Source organism: Xiphophorus maculatus, chromosome 19 (genome assembly GCF_002775205.1).
Source record: "Xiphophorus maculatus strain JP 163 A chromosome 19, X_maculatus-5.0-male, whole genome shotgun sequence".
Classification (NCBI taxonomy): Eukaryota; Metazoa; Chordata; class Actinopteri; order Cyprinodontiformes; family Poeciliidae; genus Xiphophorus; species Xiphophorus maculatus.
Genome location: NC_036461.1, coordinates 7,595,069 through 7,607,675, shown reverse-complemented (window position 1 = coordinate 7,607,675; position 12,607 = coordinate 7,595,069). Strand labels below are relative to the sequence as shown.

The window sequence follows — 12,607 nt, the reverse complement described above, 5'->3', positions numbered from 1 at the left end:
ATAGAGTCATTGCTGAGGTGGTTCATCAGATCAGGAAAATTTACAGGTTTTCAAAACCCCTCCTTCTGGGTAGAAACTGTTACAGACTCAAAACTGCTTTTATATCCATTCTAGCCCGGGAACACCTTGACCCAACTCTGAATTGATGGGTGAATAGATCTGAGATGCATCAAGACTATTGAGTGAAAAAGAACCAAACTAGGTTTTAATCCTCTAGAAGAAAGCAGAAATAAGTCACACTGTACGTGGTTACTGTTGATTTATGCTTCATTTTAATTAATCTTCTCCCTAAAGATGCAGGGTCAACCATTTAGGCTCCAACAACTGAACTTAGATCTGTCATCAGATCTACAAAAACTAAGATGACATAGATAAATAAAAGAGAATAAAAAAGTTAAAACTAAATAAAATGAAATAAACAATCACATTCTTAAAGTTTATATGGCAAATGAAATTAAGAAACACCACAAAACTCTTGACTTCCAACTGTCGAGATTATTTTTATTTTACCTCTCTGAGAATAACTAGTGGTTTTCTCCCTCAAATGTGATGTGGAACAACAGGTTAGTTAATTCTGATAGCAAATACAGAGTGAATTCAAATGGAAAATTAACATTTTTCACATGTTTTGGTTGTAGTTGTGGTACATGAGCACTTGCTCACAAAACATTTGATTTCTTCTTTTTTCTTTTGTGATGAGGTGATTCCAGTAAGTTTAATACAAGTAACACAGTCTGGAATACCAATGTTTTCTATAAGTTTGAAAAACATTGAATTGCAGCTTTAAATGTTTTTTGTTTTTTCCAGAAGTGAAAAGCAATCTTCACAAGATCCAACAAAAAGTCAGAGAAACATTCTGGAAATAAAAAGGCAACAATCTGTAGAAGTTCAGAACTGTCCCAGTCATTCCCACATTGACAGACTGAAAATCCTCCGAGGTGACTTTGACATTGAGTCCGGAGAGAAATGCAAACTCTTGGTGCAAGGATGAAGCAACAGGATGTGACCAAAAAAACAGCAGTAAACATAATCTGTCAGAAGCCAGATGGAAAACTGTGATGTGATGGACATTTTGAGGTATTCTGTTGAGAAGCAGAAATGGAGCATGCAAGCAGGGAACCTCAGCATGAAACCGCACAGATTCAAGATAAAACTCCAAACATCAGGTCAGCAGCTGCTTATGTTCCACACCTTGGTGGAATTTGAAGACGGGACTGATGACTCTCTATTTCCAACACTTTTATGGTGTTTAAGCAGCCTGTTTGCCATTCAGTTTAAGACAATTTTCTGTTTTCATTCGGTCAGTCGTAGATTAAGTGACCTGGCGAGCAATAACATACAACTACATTATTTTCGATAATGTGATACCTCAAATGATAGTTTAAATAAATAAAATTAAACTAGTTTTCACCTTATCACATGAGAATCTTACATTTTTTCCAATGTTGCGGTGTGATAATAGTAAAAAGTACAGTTACGTTTCAGTACGAAAAGTTATGTATCAAACATGCATTGTGGGACATATCAGCCAGAATGTTTCAGTGTCTCTACCCGAAGATGACAATGATGTCCCTATTTCAGATTTGCCTCAGTGCAGAAACGCCAGCAAAGCAGAGAGCCAGCGGGTCATCATAGATCCTTTGACCCACAGCAGAAGTTCATACACTGAGAGTTTCCACAGACTCAAAGACTCAGCCAGCGTAATTTGCAGATGCCGTCTCCTGGACTGAGTCTTGCTCCTCTTGTGCCTGTTAGAGCAACAGAAGAAGAGGAGGTGAAGAGTCACATTTCAGGGTTTACTTACATTTAACTAAAGGAATCAGATGGGGAAGCAGTGAATGGGGAAAAAAGGCAATCCTTACTGCTTGCACAGACTTACACACCCCGGTTTGTCTTAACTCCAGGATGGAAAGACATAATGACTCTTTCTACAGTGAAATTTCCAGTGTGTAAAACAGCAAGGACATTTCTCTGTCTTTATATGGGATTCCTAAACATTTTCCATTTAAAGATCAAAACTTTCTAAAGTAGCACATATACTTTTTATTTTTACATTCAAAACTACGGTTGCTTGAGTAGAAAACATTCACCTTGACTATACTTTTTGACCTCTTCTTTTATTATCAATGGTTTAAAAATCAATGAACTATCAATTAACTCTACCTTTGAGTTGGCTTTCTATTCAGCAGTGTGGTAAAGGAATATTCCTCAGTTTTTTAGGGGATCTAGACTAACCTGGATTTGGTCTTTGACTGAATATTTACCACTTAGAATTAGCACAAACAATTCTGACTGGGCTGACTCTTTGGGCTTTCTTTGCAACCAGAAGAACTAAGTACCATGCATTACAACAAGTTTCTTTGTTTGATAACTTTTTATGTCAAAGTTTTAAATTTTCTTCTGATTTAAAACAACAGAATCAAGGAACCCACCTGGCAACAGCACGTATGCAACAGCGGGACATGTTGATGAAGGATGATGATGAGGCTCTGGTTTGTAATGTGGTTTCGATGCCCCTCAGCAGGTCGTTGGTCTTCACCAGTAACAGCATCTGTCGGGGAACTCGGTTCAGCAGGTCGCTGATCTGAGGCAGGTAGAGAGCGGCATTGGTCCGAATTTCAACGTCCTGCAGAAAGATGAAGAACACGGATCACCTTTTGGTGAGCCTATTGGTTAAAACCAACAGCTGTGCAGCAAAATGTGGACTGACCCATATCTCCACAAAACTGGAAATATGGGGTATTTCTTCACACTTTAGTTTTAAAAGTAGCATTTGTTGGTCCATTTATTAACAGACAATGACCGCATCATATCAAGTGTTCAGTGAGAAGAAGGAAACAAGGTTTTCACATGACTGCAACTGCAGACTTCCACAAAAATCCAACCTGGAGGATAAGGGTATGGAAACAAGAACAAAAGAGCAGAGGACGTATAAAAGATGCAGGAAGAAAGAAAGCAGCGTTTACCTCTATGGAAACCATTTGTTCTCTTTGATGTTGCTGCTTGAGCCCCACTGTCTTCCTCTACTCTACTTCAAAGGTTCTGCCTGCTGCACATCAGCCGGCCTAAATTACACTATTAGTCATGGAGGAGAGTGGACTGCAGGCTTACAATCCTTTAGACACTCAGCAGTCTTTAGGCAGAGAGGAAAACCAGGACATGAACAATCTGCACGAGGACGTGACGTTTCAACAAGAAGCTCAACTGCTGTGAAATTAGGAGCTGATTGAAAGTTAACCCTCTATGGCATGACTTTTTATTTTTGTGGGGAAGAAATATTTTCCTGCATTCTTTGGGAGCTTGGTGGTCCCTAATTACATGTCAATCATAAAATCGGACTCTGACACCTCCTGGAACCAGATTTGGGTTTGTTGCCTCAGGGTAACATTGGTCTAGAACACCAAGATTGTCTACACTGATTATGAGAAATGAAATACAAATCAAACAAAAACTATATTCATAAAAGAACTATTTTTTGGACAAAAATATGTCAAAAATCATGCCCCCCAAAAAATAAAATAAAGGAGCAATGTGAGGTACAGCTATGTGGTTTGTTGCCTGAGGGCAACGCCATGCCATAGAGGGTTAAACAGACAATTCTAATTCAAAGCACAAGGAACTGAGTTTATTTGATGTGTTTTATTAACCTGTATCAGCACACACAAACTGCAATGAGGAGACACAGTTCAATTATTTTCTACAGTTAATCGCTGAAGATGAAGAAAACATTTACACCACTTAATTTCTGTGTCTGCATCCTGTTATTTAGGTGTAATTTAGCATAAAAGAAGCATAAAACAAAAAGACGTTTTTCAGCCGTGTTCAATGTGTTTGAAAAAAAAAAAAAAAAAAAAAAAAAACAACAACTGATAGTTCTGACCTTTAGGTATGCTTCAACACTTACTTTTTCCTCTTTGTGAAGTATTTTGTGAATGTCTGTGACATTTATTCTTTGGTAATAAATAATGTCTTTTAGAGACGGAGTTAGTCTGTGAATTATTACGGTGGCCGACAGGTGCAAATGCGCAGCAAAAGAGAAAACATGCAAACAAAAAAGAAGACACCCCCGAAAGAAATGCAGCAAATAAAAAGAGAGACGCAAACACCCCCGAATGAAATGCAGCAAATAAAAAGAGAGACGCAAACACCCCCGAATGAAATGCAGCAAATAAAAAGAGAGACGCAAACACCCCCGAATGAAATGCAGCAAACAAAAAGTGTTGAAAACGGAAGTGCTCCAGACCACTAGGGGGAGTCAAAGAAAATAGTATTCATTTCTATGGGACCAGATGCAAGATTCAGAGAAAGAAATTTGAAAGAAAGTAAAGGTATCTCTCTGAATCTTGCATCTGGAAAGTGTGATTATTGTGAGAAGTCTGAAACAATAGAGCATGTTATTTTAGAGTGTTGTAAGTATGAAGAAGAGAGAAGATGCATGCTGAGAGAGTGTGTAGGTATTAAAGAAAGGTTTAATTTAATAGAATTTTTGAGGAGAGATTTCGGGAGTAGACATATTCAAATAATTATTCGGTATCTTAAAAAAACAAAGCTATTTCATAGGATATGAGTAGAGCAAGTTGGGTGTGAATGTGTAAAGAATATCAAAGAGGGGTATATAAAGTTATAAGCAAGTTGGATAATATAAGCAGGTGTGTATGTGTGGGGGTATGTTTAATCAGGAGTTAATGGAGGGAAAAGGTAGAAAGTGAAAGTTTATAGACCATCTCGAACCACACTCCATACTGGTAAGTGGCGGTAATGCTACTGTAAGTTTGTTGCCAACCGCCAATAAATACCAAGAAGAAGAAGAAGAAGAATCTTGCATCTGGTCCCATAGAAATGAATACTATTTTCTTTGACTCCCCCTAGTGGTCTGGAGCACTTCCGTTTTCAACACTTTTTGTTTGCTGCATTTCATTCGGGGGTGTTTGCGTCTCTCTTTTTGTTTGCTGCATTTCATTCGGGGGTGTTTGCGTCTCTCTTTTTATTTGCTGCATTTCATTCGGGGGCGTTTGCGTCTCTCTTTTTATTTGCTGCATTTCATTCGGGGGTGTTTGCGTCTCTCTTTTTATTTGCTGCATTTCATTCGGGGGTGTCTTCTTTTTTGTTTGCATGTTTTCTCTTTTGCTGCGCATTTGCACCTGTCGGCCACCGTAAATTATAGTCACCAATACTCAAATCTTCTAATATTCACTACAGTTTAATAGTTTCAATACTGTAATTTAAAACATTTATTAAAAATGATTCAATTTGATTTTTCAAGCAGACTGGTCATAATTCATTGCTGCAACCATGTGGAATGAATAAATGAATTAGTTTGCAGAACAGAAGAAGAGCATTTGAACAGAACAACATTAGCAGCCAAGCATCCACCCATGGTGTTTTCATGGTCATGGAGGACATGGTTTCCATCTCCAGCAGCCATTGGGTCCACAGGGATACACCGTGGACAGATCGCCGGTCCATCACGGACAACAGAGAGACACCAAGGACAAACTGTTTCCACTGAATATTCCATGATTTTCTTTAAAGATTTACGGATTATAAATTATTTTAAATATTTCTAGATTTCTAAACTAAACAAAACCAGACAACTACATTTTGAAAATCTTTGATTTTGTCTCGTCTTATGAGAAATTTTTCATATCATGTACGCCAATGGAGCAACCACAACAAGCGGTGTTGGGTAAATTCTCCTTTCAATACCAATCCAAACAATAATTCTTGAGTGTGTACTACATTATGAAATCCCTGGAATTACCATAACTTTTTTAAAATGAAAAACAAAAAAATAGCGTTATTTTCAGAAGGGTGTCTGGGCTCTCTCTTTTAAAAGAGACAAACTTTGTCAGATCAATTGCCACCTTTACTTACTTTTATTCACTGTATTTTCATTTCTTGCAGCAAATACACTTCAGGGTCCAGATCTGTGTAAGCATAAGTGTAACATCATGATTGTCAGAGCTGTCGGACTAGATAAAGAGAGATTTGAGACGCACAGAGGGAGACGGACAGCCAGTCAACAATATGACATGGATAAACCCTGCGTCTGTCTCTGATGCCCACAGGAAGTGCTGAGAAGTGACAACCTCCATGCAGCAAACATGCACAACCATAATATCCTGCACACATATAACAGAGCATGAGCAGCTTGGCAGAGTAATGTTAAACAGGATGTGTTATCATCATGACATTAAGCATGTTTCCTCACAGAATTATGTCACTCGTTACCTTTAGAGTAAAAAAGGAAACTGCCTCCGTGAACGCAGAATGCTTCACTCATTTTCCATAAAAAACTGCCCAGTTTATTTGTCCAAACGACTCGCGTTAAATTCTACGCAACACTAGCGGTCAAACCAAAGTAAAACCACGGAATACTTTGTTCCTGGCAGTGCCACTGTGCTTCACAGGAACAGGGCCATTTTTAGATGACAGGTTGGGTGTTTAAACAGGGTTTTAAAAAATATAAACCACCCAACAGAACAAGGTGAATAAATACTGAAAAAAATAACTGTGCTGTGTAACAATAACTAGAGAAAACATCATGAGTGATTTATGCTCTACGGTCGACTTGATCCAAATATCTGTGACACATAAATAAAAATAATCAGTTCTGTACAGAATCAGAGGCAAATCCGATAAGGTTTTAAGATTCTTTTCGAGATAGTTTTCAGATTTTAAACTGGATTTGCTGCACAACATTTTTATAGCTACAGAAAGGATGAACTTTCTCTAGAAAATACCATTTCTTTATCTAACCTTGATTAAAAATCAAGCTGATCTGAATGCAAGTGAATTATACTGTATATTAACTTCACATTGTTATATTGTAGAAACAAATGGATAGATACACACTGAAGGTGTTCTTGTGTGGGTTTATCATTCCAACCTTTTAGTCTGGCTATCTAAAGTCCATTTTTATTCACAGGAATAAAAACAATATGCAAAATACCTGCGTTGAGCTGAAGGACCATTACATACAAAAAAAATCCTTAAATATTTTAAATAACTGGCATCTACAGTATATGAGATGCCAGTATCTCAGACGCCGTATCTTCAGAGTCCTGTTGCTAGTGACTATTGATTTTTCTCAAACTATCTGGACTCTGTGGTTGCAGGTTTCTTTAAAATATTCAGTTTTAACAATGAATCCCTCTCCAACTCGTTTTCCTTGAAGAACTGTGACCCATCCCCTTTACTGTCTCAACCGTCACCTCTTCATTTCCTCTGCTTACATGACAATCTAAACCCAGAATTACCAAGCTAAAGACATCGACATTCAACACAAACCCGCGCCTCGCCCCCCTCCAGCCCAAATAACAGGGTCTTCAGGAGTGCTCCGCTAAGTCCTGCCTTGGGAATAACAATTAGTAGCAATTATCGGAGGCTAGGAGGCCGGCCTCACAGCTGCCAGCAGGACACAGAGAAGGTGATGGCGCTCTCATTTGCATCTGAATGCTTCAATAAGGACATATTGTATTGCGAGTGGCGCAATAATGGGCTGTGCAAAAGGCAAAGGAAATTCATTTGGGAAAGGGAGGGGATCAGGCTGGTGATTTTTCTTTTTCTACAGCATATTCAGAATCAGAAAGCAGACAGTTGGATATAATACTCAGACATGCAGGCAGAAAAAGATGATCAGGACTGTATTACTTGCTTTTATTAAAGCTTTTTTTTTAATAACTAAAAATGTAAAATGTAGCAAATGCAGTAAAAGGGCTGCTGTAAGATTTACATTCTCGTGTCTAGAATGATGTAATACACAACAACTCAATTTCTCATCTTCTCAGGTCATAATAAATACTCACCAGATTCTCAACTAAAATAAAAAGTACACTGTACCTGTAAACAACTGGTTAATTTAAATAGAAGCTTTAGTTTATTTCCTTGAATAGGCCAAAAAAAGCCTGTTATCATGTCTAAGATGCATCACTAATCTCTTAAATCATTTCCTATAAATACACAAATAGACCAGATCAAGGGTGTAAGGGAGCTTGTCCAACTCATCTTCATGTTTTGTTGACTGGAAGAATGCTTATGAATATGTACTTGACTATGCTTTGTGAAGATAAAGTTGGACGTTTGACTGAGTGCAACTAGACAGAGTGTAAAATGTATGTATATATGGATGACCATTAAAAAGTCATGCAGATACTGTATTGCTATATCTTGATAACTTGAAAACAAAACCAAAAGTCAGTTATTTATGTGAAGGAGTAAACCTACTTATGCAAAATGTATTAGGGTTATTTATTTATTTATATTTTGGTTTTTTGATCAACTCAGAGGAAAGAAAATCCACATAAAAACCAATTTGTAACTCAGAGAAACAGCCTTTTTTCTGTCACAAATTGCAAAGAGGTTTATGGTGACTCAGTCTTGTCACAAACATCATAATCCCATCAGCACAATGACAATAAACTGCAGTCAGACTAATATTCACACACAGTTCAGCCTCTGCGCCACAAAACTCCACCATTTCTCAAGATGAAAAATACTTTAAATTAAGAGTCATGTCGCTTTAAATGTAATTAAAAAGCATATGCATGAATTAATGCATGAATTAGAAAATAAAATAATATGACCAAAGTATTGACACTGAACTGCTCCCCAAGCTCCAAAAAAAGCAGCACAATAAAAGACGCAGCAGAATATGCTTGGCTCGTTTCAACAGTTTTGTTTTGGCTGCATTTTGTAGAGACACATTCATTAAGGAGGTAAAATATTCCTGCCTGTGAAAGAAAAGGCAGCAAAAAGCCACAGCTCTAAAAGCACTCAACACTGGGTGCGTGCACGTGATTGCATTAACACTAATGGAATGCATCATCGGCTGTTAGGAGCAGAGCGTCAAAATGATCCATGGACAAGAGAGCTTTGGAAGGGAAAAACCGGCATAAATGGAAGAGGAAAGGACAGTAAAAATTGAAGGGAACCAAAAATGAGACAATGCAAGTGAGTGGATGTGAACAGGGCAAAGTCTTCACATTTAAAATCTAGAATAAATATGGTGTCAGAATAACACCATAGAGTAAAAAAGCAGCAGGTAAGCCACATGTTTTCAGACTGGCAAAAGACAAAATTGATGCAGATGCAGGACAACAAATAATATTTGGAAAAACAAATACAAGTTCCTGCACATCAAAGACATTTCATAGACTGGTACAACGTGGATATTACAGAGCTAAAATGGTTCATGAAAACAACAGAATTCAAGGTAAAAAAAAAATACTATTAGAAATCATTCTTCTACACATACTTTCCATTTACTTTGATTTCTTTTTGTAATTTTTCTCTTGTCCTTGAGAACGTTTATTATTGAAAGCATGAAGGCCGACACTTGACAATGTCAGAAACGAGCAGTCATGTATTTAGGTGTCTAAAAATAAGCATAAATATAATTTTAAACAATGATGACGTTTTTTAGATTTGTTTTTGTATCACTGATGCCTAAAAGTGGGGTGGTGTGAGGTCCAAATCCCATCCCCTCCCAGTGACCATCTAGATTCTAGAAGTTTACATACTCTACAGGTATGTAAAAAAAATAACTGAGCATTACTTCAGAAAGGTAAAATCCCTTGTTTGCTCATGTTAAATTTTGATTCCTGTCATAATGAACAAGTCTAAAAAGTTTAAATCAGTATTTTTGCTTTTACGCCTCACGCATGCTACATATCTGGTTAATAAGCACAAAGATTTCCTTTTTCCCCTCAGAGTTATTTATGTTATGGCCCCATCATGTGTGAGGGGGTGGCACACTGTAGCAGACCGTTGTGCCGTACTTCTGCCAGCTTCAACAAATTGCATAAGAGAGGTATAAATAACCTCTCTTGAGGACAGATGGTGTTGTAGAACACCTGAGGTTTTGATGAGACCTGGTCCAGGATAGAGTCTGAAACTCATCTTAAGAGAAAAAGAAAAAAAAAACCTAACTAACTTTGTGACAATTAAGTCACCCTGAATCCACAGCTTTCAGCACCAAATCCCCCTGTTAGAGGGTTAAACCACCCCTAAATGACTGTGTGTGGAAATAAGCTGCCAACAGGGAGGAGCTGCGATTATGGAAGCTCAAACTGTACAACTGCAGGTAGAAGAGGATCAGAACAAAAAGTGAAATGTATCCCAACCTTCCTGCTGGAGCTTTACGGGCTAAAATATGAATTTTTACACTTCTCTCTTAGTCCATGTTGATGTTAAACTAGTGTGCATATTTCTTTTTTCTGGGTGATTTTCTTCTGCTCAGTCTTTTGAACAAATGTAATTTGGATCTCCAACTGTTTAAACCACTGTTTGTAATATGGAAGATAATCCACCAGCTGCAGTCAATCATGATTATTATCCAGAAGTTAATATACCTTGACCATTTCTAGTAAAAAAAAACACTATCGGACCATTTCAAAAAAAGATTGAGGTGAAGGTAGGTATGTATTTGAGACTAGTATAATTTCAGTGCCGTGTGGGTCAGAAAAATAAAAATAAAATCCAATTTATAAGTGTAAGCTACTTTTTAAAAAGATCAATGCAGATGTATAGTTTATGCATATTTCACCATTGAAAAACAATGTTAAAACAAATCACAAAACCTGCCAAATATACTACTTGTTATGTCAACCAGGTTTGATCATGATCTTCCTCATGATGCAGAAACCAAAGACGGCTTCTCCACGCCTCGCTTTTTACAGAAATTCCTGCTAGATTTCTTAACTCACACTGGTGCTGTCTTGCCTGTCTCTCCTTATTTGTTGACTTCTGTGCATGTGCACAACCATAAAAACAGCAAAACAATGCTATTAACAACAATGACTTTACTACTATTAAAACACATGCAGGCAAAGCTGCACCGTTTGAAAACAAGAACCTTGCAGGTGGAAAAAAGGAACAGTTAAATAGAAATATTCTATCCAAACCTCAAAATTGGTTTGGATTTGATTTTTCTCCATTATCATTGAAAATGGCATATGAAAACATTTTTTTTTATTTACTCAAGGTATATTTGTGTGATATTTAAAATTCCTTGGCGATCTGAAACTAAAAAAAAAAGTAACGGGGCAAATATTTGACTTGACACTATATGTATTTGTATGAGTGAACAGCAGGATGCCATACCTCTGCATGTGTCACAGGAACAGAACTGATTCCAGCAGTTACGGCATTCCAGGAACGAGCAGTAAGCATACAAGCAAAGAGGGGGTAGAGATCTCCAGCTCCCAGTCTGCGGCTGTAACGCTCCACTCTGGACAAATCGCCTTTAATGAGAGACATCCACAGTCGACAGTAGTCCATCCTGAAATCTGGCTGCAAGACCTGAAACAGGACATTAGTACAAAGCTGTGTTAATGTTTTTGTTATTTATTTCTGTTTAAAAAATCAATGGGTGAATTCAGAGATTTCACCCATCTCTGAAATATGAGATGCTTTTTATCTTTAAGTCTGATGCTAGCACATGACAGGTTTTCCTTTTCATATGAAATCACAACAAGCTGTGGGGTCTCATGTCACATTTCTTGACTTTCTGCCACAAGCATTGGTTCATCTGCAGTGTTAAGGGCTTTGGTCTGGTTTGTCCTGGTGCAGATCAGAAAGGCCAAACTCTGGATTAGTGGTATATCCATAGTCCTGCCTAACCAGTGGTCATGAAAAATGGATCAGGATTGAACATGTAGCACCTGTACACGAGTGTCTAAAATGAGTCATTGACAAAATGCATTTTATGACACGTGTATGTCTACTGATCCACCAGAAGGAGCTAAAGAGGGATGTCTCGGTTTCCTTAATGGACTTATTATGCCCCTCGTTTAAAAATGAATTGTGGAAATTGATTTCCACAATTCAATTAGAATTTTTGATGGTATGATTCTTGAAAAGAAATTGATTGCTGACCAATCACACGGACGGTCAGACGAATGGATGTGTAAAGGTGTCATATAATTCAGGCAAATCTTTTGTTGGGATCTTTACTTATTAACAGTTATTGATACTATCTGATGATTGGGCCAAGCGTGCAACCTTGGGGTTGTTGTCTCACACTGACAACCAGGTCAGATTTTTCTCATCTTTAATCTGTCTGGTAAAATCCAAGTAATTCTCAACCAGAAAAAGAGCAACTGGAGAAAACAGGGCCTGTTCTGAGCCGTTTTCTATAATTTACTATGATTATTTATGCAACATGTTGAAATAAATAATGTTTATTTATGCAGAAAGGTCTGGTTCAATTTTTAAAAAATTTAAGTCTCTCAATCTATACAGAGTATCAAGCTTTATCCTACTGATTATGACAGTGAAAATGCCATGTTTTATTTTTTTCTTCTGTGTGCGTGTGCGTTGGGGTGTGTGTGTGTGTTTGTGTGAGAACACTGGATTAATATTCTATTCCAAAATGACATCTAAAATCACAAGTCATTAGGAATAAATTGGACCCATTATGGTCCAAGGCAAGCAAGTGCATTCATGTGTGTGCATGTATCTGGTTTGTATAAGAGTGTGTGTGGCACATTTTGTTCCAGATGATGTAGTTGCATATGTATGATTAAAGTCTCCCATGAATATGGCAACTAGCAGCAAACAAAGTCATGCCAGAGCTCTGTGCATCAGCCTGTGGGTGTTTGTAGGC

The 12,607-nt window shown here is 37.6% G+C and overlaps 1 protein-coding gene across 2 annotated transcripts in view; it reads right to left on the bottom strand.

Annotated features, from left to right (window-relative positions):
• Positions 1 to 271: 271 nt before the first annotated feature.
• The window catches only part of adck1 (aarF domain containing kinase 1), a 42,185-nt gene continuing 29,849 nt past the window's right edge, over positions 272 to 12,607 (bottom strand). For both annotated transcript variants that reach the window (XM_023353168.1, XM_005797789.2), the window contains exons 9-11: positions 11,104 to 11,301; positions 2,433 to 2,626; positions 272 to 1,748 (exon numbers count right to left, since the gene is read on the bottom strand). In XM_023353168.1, coding sequence (XP_023208936.1) covers positions 1,589 to 1,748; positions 2,433 to 2,626; positions 11,104 to 11,301 — 552 coding nt within the window. In that variant the 3' untranslated portion in view covers positions 272 to 1,588. The remainder of the gene's footprint in view (positions 1,749 to 2,432; positions 2,627 to 11,103; positions 11,302 to 12,607) is intronic.